Source organism: Hyperoodon ampullatus (assembly GCF_949752795.1).
Source record: "Hyperoodon ampullatus genome assembly, chromosome: 14".
In the NCBI taxonomy this organism is placed as follows: domain Eukaryota; kingdom Metazoa; phylum Chordata; class Mammalia; order Artiodactyla; family Ziphiidae; genus Hyperoodon; species Hyperoodon ampullatus.
Genome location: NC_136927.1, coordinates 78,628,066 through 78,648,155, shown reverse-complemented (window position 1 = coordinate 78,648,155; position 20,090 = coordinate 78,628,066). Strand labels below are relative to the sequence as shown.

General features: G+C 46.9%; 1 protein-coding gene across 1 annotated transcript in view; it reads left to right on the top strand.

Moving 5' to 3' along the window:
• ATP9A (ATPase phospholipid transporting 9A (putative)) overlaps nt 1-19,746 on the top strand; it is a 131,155-nt gene extending 111,409 nt beyond the window's left edge. Inside the window, exons 20-28 of the mRNA XM_079718608.1 lie at nt 5,774-5,863; nt 5,958-6,102; nt 6,924-6,988; nt 10,013-10,168; nt 13,333-13,397; nt 14,853-14,961; nt 15,633-15,690; nt 17,796-17,999; nt 19,285-19,746. Of these exons, the coding sequence (XP_079574734.1) occupies nt 5,774-5,863; nt 5,958-6,102; nt 6,924-6,988; nt 10,013-10,168; nt 13,333-13,397; nt 14,853-14,961; nt 15,633-15,690; nt 17,796-17,999; nt 19,285-19,421 (1,029 nt within the window). The 3' untranslated portion in view covers nt 19,422-19,746. The remainder of the gene's footprint in view (nt 1-5,773; nt 5,864-5,957; nt 6,103-6,923; nt 6,989-10,012; nt 10,169-13,332; nt 13,398-14,852; nt 14,962-15,632; nt 15,691-17,795; nt 18,000-19,284) is intronic.
• The last annotated feature ends 344 nt before the right edge of the window (nt 19,747-20,090 follow it).

Here is a 20,090-nt window from a genome sequence, read left to right as displayed (position 1 = left end):
ATCTGTTTGTGTCATCTTTGATTTCTTTCATCAGTGTCTTATAGTTTTCTGACAAGTCTTTTGCCTCCTTAGGTCGGTTTATCCTAGGTATTTTATTCTTTTTGTTGTGATGGTAAATGGGATTGTTTCCTTATTTTCTCTTTCTGATTTTTCGTTGTTAGCGTATAGGATTGCTAGAGATTTCTGTGCATTAATTTTGTATCCTGCAACCTTACCAAATTCATTGATTAGTTCTAGTAGTTTTCTGGTGGCATCTAGGATTTTCTATGTATAGTATCATGTCATCTGCAAACAGTGACAGTTTTACTTCTTCTTTTCCAATTTGTATGCCTTTCATTTCTTTTTCTTCTCTGATTTCCGTGGCTAGGACTTCCAAAACTGTGTTGAATAAGAGTGGCGAGAGTGGACATCCTTATCTTGTTCCTGATCTTAGAGGAAATGCTTTCAGTTTTTCACCATTGATTATGATGCTTTCTGTGGGTTTGTCATATATGGCCTTTATTATGTTGAGGTAGGTTCCCTCTATGCCCATTTTCTGGAGAGTTTTTATTATAAATGGGTGTTGAATTTTGTCAAAAGCTTTTACTGCGTCTGTTGAGATGATCATGTGGTTTTTATTCTTCAATTTGTTAATATAGCGTATCGCATTGATTGATTTGTGTATATTGAAGAATCCTCACATCCCTGAGATAAATCCTACTTGATCGTGGTGTATGATCCTTTTAATGTGTTGTTGGACTCTGTTTGCTAGTATTTTGTTCAGGATTTTTGCATCTATGTTCATCAGTGATAGTGGTCTATAATTTTCTTTTTTTGTGATATCTTTTTCTGGTTTTGGTATCAGGGTGGTGGCTTTGTAGAATGAATTTGCGAGTGTTCCTCCCTCTGGAGTTTTTTGGAAGAGTTTGAGAAGGATCTGTGTTAGCTCTTCTCTAAATGTTTGATAGAATTCGCCTTTGAAGCCATCTGGTCCTGGACTTTTGTTTATTGGAAGATTTTTAATTAGTTTCAATTTCATTACTTGTGATAGGTCTGTTTATATTTTCTAATTCTTCCTGATTGAGTCTTGGAAAATTGTACCTTTCCAAGAATTTGTCCATTTCTTCGTGGTTGTCCATTTTATTGGTATATAGTTGTTTGTAGTAGTCTCTCATAATCCTTTGTATTTCTACAGTGTCAGTTGTGATTTCTCCTTTTTCATTTCTAATTTTATTGATTTGCATCCTCTCCCTTTTTTTCCTGATGAGTCTGGCTAAGGGTTTATCAATTTTGTTTATCTTCTCAAAGAACCAGCTTTTCATTTTATTGATCTTTGCTATTGTTTTCTTCATTTCTATTTCATCTATTTCTGCTCTGACCTTTATGATTTCTTTCCTTCTACTGACTTTGGGTTTTCTTTGTTCTTCTTTCTCTAGTTGCTTTAGGTGTAGGGTTAGATGGTTTATTTGAGATTTTTCTTGTTTCTTGAGGTGAGATTGAATTGCTATAAACTTCCCTCTTAGAACTGCTTTTGCTACATGCCATAGGTTTTGGGTCGTTGTGTTTTTGTTGTCATTTGTTTCTATGTTTTTTTTTAAATTTCTTCTTTGATTTCTTCAGTGATCTCTTGGTTATTTAGTAGTGCACTGTTTAGCCTCCATGTATTTATGTTTTTTTGCAGTTTTTTTTCCCCTGTAATTGATTTCCAATTTCATCATGTTGTGGTCAGAAAAGATGCTTGATACGATTTCGGTTTTCTTAAATTTTCCGAGGCTTGATTTGTGACCCAAGATGTGATCTATCCTGGAGAATGTTCTGTGTGCACTTGAGAAGAAAGTGTATTCTGCCACTTTCATGTGGAATGTTCTATAAATGTCAATTAAATGTATCTGACCTATTGTGTCATCTAAAGCTTGTGTTTCCTTATTTATTTTCTGTTTGGATGATCTGTCCATTGGTGTAAGTGGGGCGTTAAAGTCCCCTACTATTTTAGTGTTACTGTCAATTTCCACTTTCATGGTTGTTAGCATTTGCCTTGTGTATTGAGGTGTTCCTATTTTGGGTGCATAAACATTTATAATTGTTTTAGCTTTTTCTTGGATTGATCCCTTGATCATTATGTAGTGTCCTTCCTTATCTCTTCTAACAGTCTTTATTTTAAAGTCTATTTTATCTGATACAAGTATTGCTACTCCAGCTTTCTTTTGATTTCCATTTGTATGGAATATCTTTTCCCATCCCTTCACTTTCAGTGTGTATGTGTCCCTAGGTCTGAAGTGGGTCTCTTGTAGACAGCATATATATGGGTCCTGTTTTTGTATCCATTCAGCTAGTCTGTGTCTTTTGGTTGGGGCATTTAATCCATTTACATTCAAGGTTATTATCGATATGTATGTTCCTATTACCGTTTTCTTAATTGTTTTGGGTTTGTTTTTGTGGGTCTGCTTCTTCTCTTGTGTATCCTGCCTAGAGAAGTTTCCTTAGCATTTGTTGTAAAGCTCACTTGGTGGTGCTGAATTCTCTTAGCTTTTTTTTTTTTTTTTTTTTTTTTTTTTTTTTTTGGCGGTATGTGGGCCTCTCACTGTTGTGGCCTCTCCCGTTGCGGAGCACAGGCCCAGCGGCCATGGCTCACGGGCTCAGCCGCTCCGCGGCACGTGGGATCCTCCCAGACCGGGGCACGAACCCGTTTCCCCTGCATCGGCAGGCGGACTCTCAACCACTGCGCCACCAGGGAAGCCCCTCTCTTAGCTTTTGCTCATCTGAAAGCTTTTGATTTCTCTGTTGAATCTGAATGAGATCCTTGCTGGGTAGAGTAATCTTGGTTATAGGTTTTTCTCTTTCATCACTTTAAGTATATCCTGCCACTCCCTTCTGGCATGCAGAGTTTCTGCTGAAAAATCAGCTGATAACCTTATGGGGATTCCTTTGTATGTTATTTTTTGCTTTACCCTTGCTGCTTTTAATATTTTTTCTTTGAATTTAATTTTTGTTAGTCTGATTAATATGTGTCTTGGTGTGTTTCTCCTAGGGTTTATCCTGTATGGGACTCTCTGTGCTTCCTGGACTTGGGTGACTAATTCCTTTCCCATGTTAGGGAAGTTTTCTACTATAATCTCTTCAGATATTTTCCCAGACCCTTTCTTTTTCTCTTCTTCTTCTGGGACCCTATAATTTGAATGTTGGCACATTTATTGTTATCCCAGAGGTCTCTGAGATGGTCTTCAGTTCTTTTCATTCTTTATTCTGCTCCTCAGCAGTTATTTCCACCGTTTTGTCTTCCAGCTCACTTATTCATTCTTCTGCCTCAGTTATTCTGTTATTGATTCCTTCTAGTGTATTTTTCACTTCAGTTACTGTGTCGTTCAACTCTGTTTGTTCTTTAGTTCTTCTAGATCTTTGTTAAACATTTCTTTTGTTTTCTCAGTCTGTGCCTCCATTCTGTTTCCGAGATTCGGGATCATCTTTACTGTCTGAATTCTTTTTCAGGTAGATGGCCTGTTTCCTCTTCATTTATTTGGTCTTATAGGTTTTTACCTTGCTCCTTCATCTCTGACGTATTTTTTTTTGCCGTCTCACTTTTTTTTTTTTTTTTGATGAGTGGGATTGTGTTCCTGTTTTACTTGTTGTTTGGCCTGAGGCTTCCAGCACTGGAGTTTGTAGGCTGTTGGGTAGATCTGGGTCTTGGTGCCAACATGAGGACCTTTGGGAGACCTCATTCCGATGAATATTCCCTGGGGTCTGGGGTTCTCTGTTAGTCCAGTGGTTCAGACTTGGAGCTCCCACCACAGGAGCTTCGGCCCAACCCCTGGCTCATGAACCAAGATCCTGTAAGCCGTGTGGGGCGGCCAAAAAAAAAAAAAAAAAGGAAAACAATAACAAAGTAAAAAATAAAATTAGACTAGGAAACCAACAGATATGTTAGAAAGAATATAAAAATAAAAATATAGATGAAACAACACCCGAAAGGTAAAACAGAACCACAATAGTAAAAAAGAGGAGGAGAAGGAAAAAGAAAAAGGTGGAAAAGGCCTTGGTTGTGGAGGGCAGGGCCTAAGCAGGGGTGGGGTTTGGATGGTGGGCAGGGCCTATGCTTAGGACCCCCAGGGCTGGAAAAGGCCCTGGGGGTGTAGGGGGCGGGGCTTAGGCTCAACAGAACAGAAGGGGCCCAGGTGTGCCTCCTGCCTGTGGTCTCAGAGGGTGGGGGACCCCACTTGGGAGCCCAGCAGGGCTCGAGTGGGTGGGGCAAACGCCCTCTGCTGCTCTCCTCCAGTCCCCAAGGGCCTCTCCCGCCTGCCTCTCCTGTTCTCCCCCAGCCTCCTTCCTACACCCCCAGGACCAAAGGGGCCTAGAAGGGGCCTCTGAGGGCGTAGGACCCGGCCTGAGAGCAAGGCAGACTTCCCTGGCCGATTGGGCAGGGGAAACGCTTGGTGCACTCCACCCCCGTCCGAGCTCCTGAGGGTCCCTCCAGGCGTGGGAACCCCTGCCCCCTCTCAGCCACCCCTCAGGGGCGCTGGTCCTGTCTGGCCTCCACTTCTCCTCCCCACTCAGTCCCCCCACATCTTACCGGTTCGCTTGAGCACTCCTCCTGTCTCTTGGGGTGTTGAGATCCCCCACCAGCGTCCAGCAGGTTCCCTAGTTGTGGGGAGACGCAAACTCTGTGTCTTCCCACACTGCCATCTTGACTCTGCCAGCCCCTTATTTTATACATAGTAGTTTGTGCCTCTTAATCCCCTACCCCTATCTTGCCCCTCCCTGCTTCCCTCTCCCACTTGGTAACCACTAGTTTGTTCTCTATATCTGTGGGTCTGTTTCTTTTTTGTCACATTCACTAGTTTGTTTTATTTTTTAGATTCCACATATAAGTGATATCATGCAGTACTTGTCTTTCTCTGACTTATTTCAACAATACATATTTTCAAAGATGTCTTTAAACAGAGGCACATAGAAAATGAGGTTATGTATTGACTGATGGACAAAAATATTGGGACCAGAGGCTCCTAGGAGCCTAGCCAGCCCTGTACCTCCCCCAGGAGCAGTGGTTTAAAAATCACTACTTCAGTATTCACAGCAACTTTCCAGGACATAACTATTGCACATAGTGAGAACACACTGTATGCTCTAGAATTCAGGGGCTGCAAACTGTAGCCCGTGTGCTGGCCACCTGTTTTTGTAAATAAAGTTTTATTTAAACACAAGATCTACCCATCTGTTTACGTATTGTCTGTGGCTGCTTTGGCACTGTAGCGGCAGAGTTGGGTAGTTGTGACAGACTGTATGGTCCACAAAGCGTGTCATATTTAACACCTGGTCCTTAGAAAAGCCCCTGCCTGATGCCTGGCTTCCGAGGCCTGCTCTGCAGTGGATGGGCTGTGACATGGTAGCCAGGCTAACAAATATTGCCCTGTGTCAGTTTCCTTAGATGTAAAGTAGAACTATTATCATCATGCACCTCGAAGAGTCCTTGTGAGAAACAAATGGGGTGAAAATGCTTGAAAAGTGCTTATTTGCACAGTGCCTGGCACAGAATGAAAGCACAGTGGCTTTGTGCTCTTATTTTTATTATGTGGGTCACAGCCATCCTGGGGGAAGTGTGAGGGATGGTTGGCGTACAGGCCCTCCGGATTCCCACAGAGTCACAGCAAACAGGACCTAATTCGGCTCTGGCCCTGGGGGCAGGGGAGGGGTGGGGTCCCGGGCCGGTGGCCATGGTCTTCACGAGGCTGCAGGAAGCCGCTGTTTGTTGTTCCACCAGCTCCGGAGAGCAAGGCCTCCTTCCTCCTGTCTTTCCTTCCAGGTGACCAACCGCGGCGAGGCCCACCTCGAGCTGAACGCCTTCCGCAGGAAGCACGACTGTGCCCTGGTCATCTCCGGAGACTCCCTGGAGGTGGGCACGGGCAACCCCGCCAGCAGGCTCCTCCCGGGAGCTGCCGTGTGGGAGGGGCCTTGGCCGACGCACCACCTCTCCCTGACCCCGCCAGGTTTGCCTCAAGTACTACGAGTACGAGTTCATGGAGCTGGCCTGCCAGTGCCCGGCCGTGGTCTGCTGCCGCTGCGCGCCCACCCAGAAGGCCCAGATCGTTCGCCTGCTCCAGGAGCGCACTGGGAAGCTCACGTGTGCAGTAGGTAGGGGCTGCCGCGCCTGCGCAGAGCGACCTTCCCAAGGGGTGATTGGGTCCTGCCGCCCTGGCGGTCAGGTCCCCAGGCCACTTTATTCAGGCCGTGACATGGACACCCCCTCCCCCTTGGACCCTATTTTTGTTATTATTATTGTTTTTTTTTTAAGTATTTTGCTTTGAGAAAGAGTCGAGAAGCATGCTGAGGGCGTTCCTCCTTAGCCTGCGCTTCCTTTGCCAGTGACATGGGACACAGCAATGCCTGGGGGCTAAGACCACACTGCGGAGAGGAATCTGGGTCCAAACTGCTGGTTTTTCCTAGCTGAGGGTCCCGGAGGGCTTCCTTCCCCCAGCTGAGCCTGCCTGCTCATTGGTAGAAGGGGAGAGTAACAGTGGTTCTCTCAGATGGTGCTTATGAGGATTCAGAAGGGCAGTAGCTTTTAAGAAGTGCTTGCTGCCCTCACAGTAAGCGTGCCCTACGTGCAACGTCTGTCATTGCTGATAATGACGAGACACCCACGCCTTGGAGGCAGGGCGTGCGGTGTTGTAAGTGCCCACGTGGCATGGACACAGTTCCCTTGCTCAGTGACTCAATGGCTAGGACCCTCAGCCAGTCACCTGGTTCCTCTGACTCTCAGCTCCTCTGCCTGTAAAATAACCTGTTGCTGCAGGTTGCTGGAGCGATTAAGCGGAGCGGAGCAGAAAAGACACTTAGCATGCAGTGAAAGGCAGCACGTGTGTGATTATTTAAAGTAACAGTGAAAAGCAAGCTTATGTTTCTTGCCTCTCCCTAATTTCCTGGCTCTTCTCTCTGGTCTGGGTGACCCGCAGGTGATGGAGGCAATGACGTCAGTATGATCCAAGAATCGGACTGCGGTGTGGGTGTCGAGGGAAAGGTGAGCCCGTGGGGTGGGGGGCGTGTGTGCTGATTTCTGCCGAGTGGTTGTCGTTAGGATGTGAAGTGGTTGTGTCATTAGCTGGGAGTTGCTCCACCAGCTGGAGTTTCATTTTCCCTCCAAGACACAGCTTTTAATGCTTCTGGAAATTCTAGATTACAATTACAGAGCATAAGGAATCATGTATCATAATTACCTAGTATTACTATCTGCAAGTCACAGATCCCTATCACTGTTATCTTACAGACAAATGCTGAGTCTTTGCTTGCCAAAACCGAATTTTTTAAAGTGTTTTGCTACATTCTTAGGGTGCAGCGAATGTACTTCAAACGCTTTCCTGGGAGTGTTGTCAGTAAAAGCATTAATTATCACACTGTGGGGTGATCTCTTGGGGATTATGGAAGAATGTGGCGTGGTTTGCCCCTCATTAAATTTATTATTTTTTAAAATTTATTTATTTTTGGCTGTGTTGGCTCTTCCTTGCTGCGCACGGGCCCTCTCCAGCTGCGGTGAGCAGGGGCTACTCTTCGTTGCGGTGCACGGGCTTCCCACCACGGCGGCCTTTCCTGTTGCGGAGCACGGGCTCTAGGCACACGGGCCTCAGTAGCTGTAGCATGCGGGCTCAGCAGTTGTGGCTTGCGGACTCTAGCGCGCAGGCTCGGTAGCTGCGGCGCACGGGCTTTGTTGCTCCGTGGCATGTGGGATCCTCCCAGACCAGGGATTGAACCCGCGTCCCCTGCATTGGCAGGCGGACTCCCAACCACTGTGCCACCAGGGAAGTCCTGCCCATCATTAAAAGGCTAAGTTTGTGTGTTACAGTATAGTAGTTTTCCTCTTTCCTTCCCTGTCAACTGTGTGCCAGCCGTGTATAGTTTACCCTGCCCTCTCTCGTTTGTGATCTTGCGGTGACTCTAGGCAAGGAGGCTGGTCACCACGTTTGTTAGCACAGTGTGTAGAGTAAGAGTACAGAGGCCGTGAGTGAGGGCTGGAGATGCTCCCTTATGTGTTTCATTCCATACATTGCTGCATTTGGAATTTCCAAAAATGTTTTTTCTTTTCCACCCCCCTTTTTTTTTTCTCCTAGTTTTCTGGTTCTCATCCAGTTGACAGTTACTTGAAATTGCAGAGTTAAGTGATCCTTGAAGGAGTTGTTATGTCTGAAATCTGTATGGATTCCTTTAATGCAGGTTTTAAGAAGCACACTTGAGTTTAATAGATGGAATTCTTCACACGATGCTGATAGTACTAAAACATTTTCCCTTCTGTTCAGAATTATATTCTGATTCCTTTGGTTTTTGGAGTCTAAAAGTAAAAAGTGCTCACTGTAAAAAAAAAAAAACCTGAAACAATTTAGAAATGGATAAAGTGCATCCTTTCTTTTAGATGGCGGTATAAAACTAGTAACATTGGTTATTCTTCCAGAATTTTTGTCTATTTCTATACTAGTAGTTACGGGTATATATATATAATATTATATATATACACACATAAATACATATATATGCATACACACATCTTACACATGTGTATACATTATTTCCACGTAGAATGTAAAATTTAAAACGTTATACTATGCTTTTTTTAAAATGCAGCTTGCCTAAATCTGTTCTATCTTAGCTTTCTTTATACATCAGAACATGTAGATCCACCATTTTGTACGTTGCCTCGACCTTTTGTATTTTGAAAAATGTAACTCCTTCAGAAACGTTGAAATAGAACAGTGAGCACCTGTCTACTCTTTGCTGTAATTTACCGGCTGTAAACAGTTGCAGGATTCTCCCTCTGCTCCTCCTCCCCCTCACTCTCCCTGCTTCCTCAGAATCAGCTGAAAGCAAGTTGCGGATATGTTACCCCTAAATACTTCAGCTTGGATCTCTTTTAAGAACAGGTGTATTCTTCTGCATAAGCAAAATAACAGCATCACCCCAAGCGTAACACTGATATGATAATATTATGTAATATTCATGGTCTCATTTCCCTAGTTGTCCTCAAGGTGTTTAAAAAGAAATCTCCGTGAAGCAGTGAAGGATCGCGCACTGCATTTATTCCCGTGTCTTCATGTCTCTTCCCTCTTCTTTAATGGAGAACACTTCTCTCCACCTCTTTTGTGGGGGGAGGCGGTGTGTCTCACGACTTTCATGTTTTGGAAGCGTTTGGGGCAGCTGTGGAACATCCCACAACGTCTGCGGGTCGGATGGATCTGATTCAGGTTCTGAGTTTTTGGTGTGCGGAGCACATAAAGGGAGTTTTTGTCTTCCTGTCGCGTTACACCAGGAGGCTGTGATGTCCGTGTGTCCCACCAGAGGCATCCGTCATGTACCTTTTAAAATTAGAGAATCCCAGGGCTTCCCTGGTGGCGCAGTGGTTGAGAGTCTGCCTGCCGATGCAGGGGACGCGGGTTCGTGCCCCGGTCCGGGAAGATCCCACATGCCGTGGAGCGGCTGGGCCCATGAGCCATGGCCGCTGAGCCTGCGCGTCCGGAGCCTGTGCTCCGTAACAGGAGAGGCCACAACAGCGAGAGGCCCGCGCACTGCAAAAAAAAAAAAAAAAAAAAAAGGAGAATCCCATAATATGGCTGCGCTATAAATTATTTCCAGTTCTATGAACATGCAGAGCTGTATGTTCGGGAATGTTCAGTTTAGTATTGTTGGTAGCATGAGCTGTGCCCCCTCCCCCATATGTTTAACTCTGAACGGAGCTGAGTGCTAAATGCCTATCTTAGAATGATTCTTTGCTTCTGATACACATTATGGGTTGGGCCTAACCCCCAAGGCTTAATACTAGATCCGTTTGACCTCCCAATTATGAGTATCTGTGCTTATGAATGTTTTTTATTTAAATAAATTCCTCTTTTAAAATCAAATTTAGACTCAGACCACCAACCGTGTATAGCTGGAAACCAAAGAACCTCTATATTGAAGTTCTTCAAAAATCTCCTTACAGTTTCTTGCTTTTTCAATTAAAAAAAAAAAAGTGCCTTGACCTCTTGTGCTCCTGACTGTGCCCAATTTTGTCGGATTTTAGGAAGGAAAACAGGCTTCGCTGGCTGCGGACTTCTCCATCACCCAGTTCAAGCACCTTGGCCGGTTACTCATGGTGCATGGCCGGAATAGCTACAAGCGCTCGGCCGCCCTCAGCCAGTTTGTGATCCACAGGAGCCTCTGCATCAGCACCATGCAGGTGGGTGGGCAGGTGCGCATGGCTGTGTGGTTGCCATGGACCTGAGAATTAGTCTCCACCTTGGAGCTGTTGCCCCGGCCTGGCCGGTTTAATGCCCCTCCCCTAACCGCCCCCAACCCCCATCCCCCCGCCACATTCTGGGCGATAGAGCTTGGAGTGGCCGCCCCGAAGCCTTCCTGTGTTGGGGGCGAAGGCTGTGCTTGCTGTGTGGAGCCGATGTAAGCATTAGCAGTGGTGCCTTGCCAGGGCTTGGCACGAAGTGGGCGGTAGTGTAAATGGCCCAGGTGCTCATATTGGGGTGAGTTGTTATCCTTAGTTGGCCAGAGGCAAAGATGCAGAGTTAAATGCCGAGTGAATACTCTGGCCCTTGAGTTTTCCACATGCAGAAGCAAGGACCTACAGAGAGCAGCCACAAAAGAAGAATGACTTGCTTTTCTTGAGTGCCTCCTGTACCCTGGGCATCAGGCTAAGTGTTCACAATGCGGGCTCACCTGCAGTCCTCACTGTAGCCTGTGCCCATTCTGCAGATGGGGAGGCTGAGGGTCATCGTGGGCGAGAAATCGGTGCAGTGTCTCTCAGGGATTTAGTCTACCCAGGCAGGGGATTCCGGTACCTGTGCTCTTAATGCAGGTGTGCCCCTCAGCCCTCCATCCACAGGGCCAGCTGCTGCTTCCACATGCAGGGGGGGGTGCTTAGCGAGGGCGGCGCAGCCCAGGGCATCGCGCTTCTGCCTCCAGTGCAGCCTGGCTGGGAGTCCAGTGTAGTTATCCCAATCATCAGTCCTCTCAGGGAGTTACATCTTGCTTTTTCACAAAAGGATTCTAGAATGTGTAAGGTATTTTCCCATCTTCTCTCTCCCCAGCTCCTTCAAAGTCTGTCATCAGGCTGTGGCAATGAAGTTGTATTAGGAAGGAGGCCAAAGGGAGGGAAAGGAAACATTTTGGCTGTTGAAAAACTATTAGCTGACTTTCCTCCTTGGGCGTTTAGGTGAAAAAATATCCCCAGTTAAGTGGTGAGAACCATAGGAATGGGACATCTTGGAACCCATATCATCAGGTATCTCTGAGACCTCGAGCAAGTCACGTTACCACTCTGGGCTTCAGTCTTTCCACCTGTAAAGTGGGCATCAGACTTCTCCGTCACTCCATCCAAGCATCTTGGCCCTTGCCTCTCAGACAGGGCTGCTTTGAAAAGCAGAGAGTTTTATAAGGCATCAAGTGCCGAAGGCGTCCTCACCATTATTAATAAAAACAAAACAGGCTAATGTATAAACCTAAGGTGATGTTTTAATTTGTGGGAAAGGTGTTTAATCATACACGAAAGATACCCTGCCTTAAAGGGTTGAGTGGTGCTTCCTGGTGTACATGAGAATTCACCCTCCACCGGCTCATCCGTGCCTTTGGTGGGGTGGGGGGTTTATGTTTTCAGTATCTGTTGCATTTATGAGTGAAGGAGCCTTACAGTGATTTTCATCAACACAGTCTAAACGCTAACAGCTGCTACGGTTCATCGGACCACATCTGTACTTGTATGTTATGTTAGCTCATCAGCTGACCTGGATAATGTCATGGTTTTAATCACTGGGAGATTAATCAGCTTGTCCCTGGGCAAACACACAAAAGCTGGCCTGGGTGAGCTGACTTCTGTAATGCCTGTATGTTACCATGAACATCGATTCAGAAAAAAAATTCTAGCATGAGGAATTGTTCTTTGTGCTGTAGGAAAAAAAAAAAAGCCAAAAAAACGCCCTTAACCCTGTCCACTGTGCTGAAAGTGACTGGCTGAGAGCAAGTCCCGTTCGAATTGCACCTTGAGAGTAGTGGGCTCTTAGGTAGATGAAGACATAGCACAGTGCTCTTTCCAGGGTGAAGGCTTTATGGTCAGTCTGGCCCTTCTAGAGAAAGAGGCTCCTGGTGTTGCTCTGTAAAACTGAACACCAGATTCTTGACGTCTTTATAACCATCCTTCCTGTGCAGTGGCCCAGCCTGGGTGAGAAGTCATTTGAAAAACAGATTTCACCTTTCAGTTCTGAAATCACGACCGGGTGTGGCCGGGGCTGCCCGTGACCATGGCTCTAGCTAGGTGCCACCTGTGTTCTGAGCTCTGTGCCAAGCGAACACCCACAGCGGGTGATGAGGGGAAGGGGTCTCTGTCCCACGCTCTTTTTAACCACTAGCCTGGCCCAGCCTTTTCCTCCACGTTCGGTTTTTAAAAAGCCTTTAGGCAACAGTTATCCCTGGCCTCCCATACGTTTTGTACTGATAGAAATTAGCTTTGAGGTCACTTTGCTTCTGTTGGCCGGTAGATGTTCAGAGAAGGAAGTCACAGAGCATCAAGCCTGATTTTATCTCCCTAGCCTACTTCTCACTGTCAGTAGCTAATATTTTCCAAATCCGGAAGCAGACATTTCAGTAGGGGTTCGTAAATATCTTTATTGCTTTTGTCTAATTGCAAAAGTAGCAGGTTGTGGGCTCTTTGTAAAAATTTTCAAGAGGAGTGAAACATGTAATCTGAGAAGTGAAGCCTTCTCTGCGGTCCTACCCTCCAGGGTAACTAACTGGTGCATATCCTCACAGTGGAGGCTATTTTTCCCTATGTTTCCAATACGTACACCAACTCGTTTATCGATTGTACACCCAGAGAGGTGGTAATTCTGAGCCGCCAGGAGTGTGGGCTCTGGAGACAGAACTGGGCTTGAGTCCCGCAGGGCCATTTAGGTGCTCAGTTTCCCCTTCTGTAAAATGTAGGGGGTATTAGGACTTGATCTCATGCGTTCTTCTGGAGATTCACTGAGATCAGATACAAAGTATTTCCGGGTCCAGCTTGTGTAACTTAATAAATGTTCACAGCAGAGCTGAGAGTGGACCCTGGAGCTAAACTCTCCGGTGTGACTCCTGGCTCTGTCCCTTCTGAGCTGTGCTATCTTGGGCAAGTCACTTGACCTCTCTGTGCCTTACTTCCCTCATCTGTAAAATGGGGATGATGATAACAGTACCTCCTTCACAGGGTTGCTATAGTAGTTAAATGAGCTAATATACTTAAAGCACCGTAACCGTGCGGGTGTAAAATAAGTGCTCTGTAAGCGTTGGCTGTTATTTTTCTGATACAAACACAAGGGCTTTGGTCATGGTTTTTGGTAACATCCTCCTTTTTCCTCGGCACAGGCTGTCTTTTCCTCCGTGTTTTACTTTGCCTCCGTTCCTCTCTATCAAGGATTCCTCATCATTGGGTAAGGAAGTCCAGGCAAGGTATTAATTTTTAATGAAACCTCCCTAACATGCCACAGAAGAAGGAGGAAGCATCATGTGAAGACCCTTCAGTCCCCAGGTCAAGGCAGGTCTGGCAGTCTGGTGTAGAACCTTCTTGAATGAATACGTTTTTGAACTGGTAAGCCCTTAGCCAAATTGCGGATGCAGAGTCCGATCTGTTTGTGGTCCACTCATACCTGATGGTTGAAGAATGCTCGCCCACGAGAGCCTGAGGTTGTCAGCTGATTGATACACCAGGCAAGAGTGAAGCTTCACAGACTGATTTCTTAGGAAATCACTGAGGGGTCTTAGAAAGAGTGGAAGGGGCATCTGGAAAGTACCCTCTCTGCCGTGGCTGCCCATAGTGGACCATCCTGCTGGTGGGTCTCTAAGGCGGCCAGAGCCTTGCTCTCTCCAGGTTACCCCTGATAGAGCTTGGCCACTGTGTGCCACTGACCTGTGAGGCATGCTGTTCCTTGGATGTTTGCTATGTTTGCTATCAAACCCACCCCCCGTTCCTGACCTGGAATTTAGGACGTTCCTTTTGACCTTTTGAGAGGATGTGCTCAGTCTCTGAATTCCCCAGGTAGGTGGAGTTTGGTTACCACGTGCCCTAGATAGAGGTGCTGGCAGGGCGCTCCCCTGGTTACCAAGGTGGGAAGCACAGAGAGGCCGGCTGGTCCCAGTGGAGTCTTAAAAAGTATGCCTTCCATCTTCTTATGTTCAGCCTGAAAGTAGGCACTGGAATTCTGCCTGCTTCTAATTGGAAAAATGGCCTGTCCTTTGTCAGGTCCTGGAAGGGAGGCAGAACATGCCTGAATAGAACCAGGGGTTCCCTGAGCCGCGCTCCATGTGGCCCCCCCACCATGATCTGGTCCCCTTTTCCCTCTTGGTTCTCATCTCTTCGCTTTCCCCCTCACCCACTCAGCTCCACCCAGACTGGCAGCCTCGCTGTTCTTCAAACAGGACAGACATGCCTCCACCTCAGGGCCTTTGCACTTGCTGTTCTCTCTGCCTGGAATGCTCTTCCCTCGGATATTGGCATGGCCTCCCTCTCACCTCCTGCGGGTGTTTTCTCAAATGCCCCATCTGCTGTCCACCCTCTCTAAAATTGCACCACCCCACCCCATGTCTCATTCCCTCTTCCCCGTTGTATTTCCCTCCTCAGCACTTTACCTCCAGCACACAGCACACGGTATAGTTTACTGAATTTGTTTTTTGACTCACCGACCAGCACGGAAACTCTCCGAAGGCAGGCGTTGTGGTCTGCTTTTCATCTTGAATCTCCAGTGCTTCGAACTGGCTCTGGCACATACCAGGTGCTCAGTACGTAGTAGTTGAATGAAGGAATGGAAATTGGGCTCCAGAGGCTGGGGCAGCACATGGCTCATACTCCACTGGCTGGATATTACCCGTGGTGATTTTTTTTGTCCTAGGTACTCCACCATCTATACCATGTTTCCTGTGTTTTCTCTGGTCCTGGACAAAGATGTCAAATCAGAAGTTGCCATGCTGTACCCTGAGCTCTACAAGGATCTCCTCAAGGTTCACTGAGCCCCTTCCTCCTTCCTTCCTTCCTCCTTATCCATCGTTTCTTCCTTCTTCCCTCCCTCCTTCCCTCCCTCTTTTAACATATTTCACACAGACCCTCCATGTCTGATGTGAACGCACTTGAACTGGTGGCTTTCTTTTGAGAGGAAGGCGTGGGAGTATATGTCTTTTCTCAAAGTACGATATGCACATGTAAAGAATATTAAACTGTACAGTGATATGTCAACTTTTAAAACAAACCTTCTAATGCCTTTTTAAAAAGCCCCTGACAGTTCCATTTTGTAGCTGCAACTTGTGTCTGTTCCTGGAAATGCTTTTGTGTACACTCCTGAAAAATGTGTGTGTGTAATTGCATTTGTTGGTCCTCAGGGGATTTTTGATAAAGAGCAGATTTATTGGGTTGGGCCAAAAGTTCGTTCAGGTTATTCCGTAACATCTTACGGAAAAACCCGAGCGAACTTTTGGGCCAACCCAATATTTCCATCTAATATCAATTCTCTTTTAAAAACGTCATTTCTTTAATGTATTTTGATGTGTGTGAGCCACTGTTTTGATGAAAACAGGCAGGTTGCCTTGTCTGGTTGGTGGAGGGTAGCCTGACGGTGGCTCGTGCCCTGGATGAGCCCCGCACGCTAGCCCTCTCTGTCTTCCTCTCTCTCATTCAGGGACGGCCGTTGTCCTACAAGACATTCTTGATATGGGTTTTGATCAGCATCTATCAAGGTAAGGACGGGTGAAACCACCTGTTGTCTTATGCTCTGGCCTTGGCCCCAGGGTCAACTTCACCATTCTATTGTCTGTAGAGCACAAAGAGAAGCAGCTGGAATCCTGAGATTGCAGTAAGGAGTGTGGCCCTGTGTCCGAGGGGGCCCCCCTCCTCGGGTTCTCAGGCCTTGCTCATCAGGCACAGAGTCACACATGTGAGGTGGTGCCGTCCACTTAACTGAGACAAAGTCAGAGAAAAGTACAACTAATACTAATCAAACCCTGCTGGGGTGTTCAAGACATTGTAACAAAAAGTGGTCACTTTCTGGAATGTTCTGATACTTTTTCTGAAGTCAAGTTGTAGTTCTTGAACAACATATTTACTTCTGTGGCCTCCAGAGAGGGTCCCTCAAGACTGTACAGGCTTTGTAAGATGATTTACTGGAATATGAAAAGGAAATGTCAGAACCTCTCTTCGTATTCATTTTTTCCTCTTTTTAGAACTTCTCTTGTCATATATGTTTTGTAATGTACCTGATACATTTGCACAGTGGTCCTGCTACCTCTCTATGTCTGTCTGCATAGGCACACATGGATAACTTACAGATCCACATCGTCCATTAGGGATTCATTCTTAGTGTTTTTTTTCTGATGGGATGTGTAGTCAAAAAGTGTAGACCGTTGAATTTGTTAGGAGGCTAAATCATCATTGAAACAATTTGAGGGTTGTTTTTTTTTTTTGAGAAGTATAGCAAAGTGACATGTATGTAGCTGGTCGAAGAAAGCAAATCCTGCATGGAAGTTCATAATAACAAGCAGTGGTGCTTCACTGCACCCCCTGCATCCCCAGCACTGTTGTAACAGGCAGTCATTTGAGGAGTTTTGGGGTTTAGGGTCTCCTGGCCCTGCTCTTGAGCAGGAATCTCACGTAGCTAGTGTTTTTGATCAACGTGAGACATTCCCCATTGAGTTCCTGCAATTCTGGGTGAAAATGCACTTACCTGGACCCTCCCCCACTTCTCTTTCTCTCCTCAGTTGCAGGTGCGTAATTCCTTGAGGGTCTCTCTTGGTTGTCCCTGTCATTTTTTGTGTTTGGGGGCAGGGAGGGGGATAAAGGAGACAAAGCATAACATTTACCGTCTAACTCTTCTTAAGTGTGCAGTTCAGTAGTGTCCCGTATGTTCATGTTGTTGTGAAGCAGATCCCAGAACTTTTTCATCTTGCAAAACTGAAACTCTGTATCCATTCAACAACAAACGCCTCTTTCCTTCCTCCCCACGGTTCTTGGTAATCACCATTCTACTTTGTCTCTATGAATGTGACTACTTAGGTCCCTCATATATGTGGGATTGTACAGTATTCGTTCTTCTGTGGCTGACTACATCTGTCATTTAAAATAATACACAAAAACGTCTCTTTCTTGTTCCACCCAATCCAGATAGTTGCTCTCTCTGCCTCTTTTCCTTTTTTCCTCTCTATCTCTTCCTCTGCTTCTCTATCCAATTATAAACTCTCTATTAATAAAGACACAGACATAGAGAATGGACTTGAGGACACGGGGAGGGGGAAGGGTAAGCTGGGACGAAGTGAGAGAGTGACATGGACTTATATACACCACCAAATGTAAAATAGATAGCTAGGGGGAAGCAGCCGCATAGCACAGGGAGATCAGCTCGGTGCTTTGTGACCACCTAGAGGGGTGGGATAGGGAGGGTAGGAGGGAGACGCACGAGGGAGGAGATATGGGGATGTATGTATACATATAGCTGATTCACTTTGTTATACAGCAGAAACTAACACACCATTGTAAAGCAGTTATACTCCAATAAAGATGTTAAGGAAAAAATAAAATAAAAATAAACTCTCTCTTATATGCAGCCAAAAGGGAACATAGGAAAACTAGGATGTGATGCCTCTTTCAAACCTCCATAAAGTACCACTCATTAACCTCCTTTAACAAATGGTACCTTTCATGTCTGAATGGGAAAAACAAAAGGAGTCAGATGTGAGTGAGCAGGGTGAGCCTTCGGTGGGGAAGGAGGAGGAGGCATCCGCTCCCAGCAGGGAGGGCTGCGTGGCCAGCAGAAGCCCCTCCCCACCCAGACTTCCCTCCGCCTTTGCAGGGAGCACCATCATGTACGGGGCGCTGCTGCTGTTTGAGTCGGAATTCGTGCACATTGTGGCGATTTCCTTCACGTCGCTGATCCTCACGGAGCTGCTAATGGTGGCCCTGACCATCCAGACCTGGCACTGGCTTATGACTGTGGCCGAGCTGCTCAGCCTGGCCTGCTACATCGCCTCCCTGGTGTTCCTCCACGAATTTATCGGTAAGACCCCCCTGCACTTAGGGTCCGCCCATCAGGTCCAGGGGTCTCACCAGCAGGCCTTTGTACTCAGCTGCCCGCCCTTTTCTCACTGGCGTCCCTTGGGACAAGTGGCAGTTGAGAATCAGCCTCTTGGAACTGAGGCTGGCAGGCATGATCTTAAGGTAGAGTGTTTTCTTTAAAACCATGCCGTGCCTGCTGGCTTAGAAGGGGATTCGTTCAGTCCTGCAAGGACCTAGTGGGCTTCTCCAGGGAGCTGGTCACTGTGCTGGGCTCCGTGGAGCTATGGAGATGGTGAGAATCCAGAGAGTAAATGACAGTCCAGCAGGACTTACCAGTGTTATTAGCTTGAGAAACTCTGCCTTGTCATGAAAGCATCTTCTATCACGCCTCTTCTGTATCAGTAAACGCTCTTGAAGAAGGTTTTGATAAAGGAAAAAGGAGCATTCCTGTGAAAAGTGAAGTCTTAGAACAGTTTCACACTTGTTTGAAAAGTCTCTCTGAATAGGTTTTGTGAGCACCTACTGTGCGCTCAGTGGCTTGAGGCCAGGGAGTCACAGAGGCTTAGAAGATGCAAGCTCTGCCCTCAAGAAGCTTTGGTCGTCACCTTAGATGTGGACCAGTCATAGGTTGGGGCCCTGGGCTTGGCACACTTAGTAGGTGCTTACTTAGTGCCCGCTGCATTTCCCCCAGCCTGTGCTCAAGAGGCAGGGAAGGCGGCTGCCAGGCATCCACTCCCGGTACTGTTGAAAGTCACTAGCTGTCACTCCTCTGTTGCAAAACCCTCGGAACTGCAGGCCTGACTGTGTGGCGGCAGGAAAGGGAGTTCCCCGCCCCTCCAGGTCACACTCTTCCTGACGAGGGGTCTCCGCCCCCCTTTGCACCGCCCTCAGACCCGGCTCTGGCTTCTGTGACCATTGCTGAGGCGAAGGGGGGAAACGTTGCTGGGAAGAACTGTGTGTTTGAGCGTCACTTTCTGCCGGGTTTAGAAAGAAAAACTCCAGCTGTCAGATTCCAAATCAAAAACACTCGGAAGGGGCATTTTTTTGCCCATAGTTTTCTTTTCTGAGTTGTTGAAAACAGCATTTCACGGAAGGTCCGGGAGCTCCAGAAGCGGGTCAGGAGAGGAGGAGAGAGACAGGGAAGGGAAGTCAGGCTGGCAGCCTGGGTGCCATCAGCACATCCCCTGCGGGAGAGAGGCCCGCGTCCCCTCCGATGGCCCTGCCGCCCCGCCGGCTCTGGGCGGCACGTTCCCGCCCGCTCACCGCTGTCTTCTGTTTGCTTGCAGACGTGTACTTCATTGCCACATTGTCCTTCTTGTGGAAAGTGTCTGTCATCACTCTGGTGAGCTGTCTGCCCCTCTATGTCCTCAAGTACCTGCGAAGGCGGTTCTCCCCTCCCAGCTACTCGAAGCTCACGTCCTAGGCCGTGCGCTCGGGAGAGGACCCCGGTCTCCGCACTCTCCTGGCGGACAGAGATCAAGTTGCATTTCTATTAACCACCACCCGTGGATTGTGCAGTGGTGGCTCCCACGTGCGGTTCTGATATGAAGAGGCTCTGTGCTTCCACGGAGCCCGACACCGAGTAAACAGGAGGGAGGCGCCTAAGAGGGCCCCATGCGGGCCTGTCTGAGCCCCTGGTGATGACTGTGTGAAAACCGGTGACTCAGCCGAGAGATTTATTCGTGGGTCACTGTGCAGGCTTCCTTATGACTTGAATTTTGTTGTCATGTGATAAAAGTTTCTGTCTGGTCGAAGACTGTAGAGGGTTTTTTGGTTGTTGTTTTAAACAATCCTAGTGTGTGTGCACTTTTACGTCGTTCTGCTCTTAAACTGGTTTCAGAGAAAGATAAAGCTCTCAGTATAGGTTTTGGGGAAAAGACGGTGACATTTGGTAAAAAGTTAACCAGACAATAATCTCAATTTGGAAATGCTAAATATCCTCTCTAAGGCAGCCCTGCTTATCGAAACGGCACTGGATTCCTAGGATTACAGAAAACCACATGAGAAGCGAGCGGAAGAAAGAGAGAGAGACCCGTAAATCCGGTGCGTTATCCTTCCTGCAATTCAGCATCTGTGGCCTGGAGTTAACATC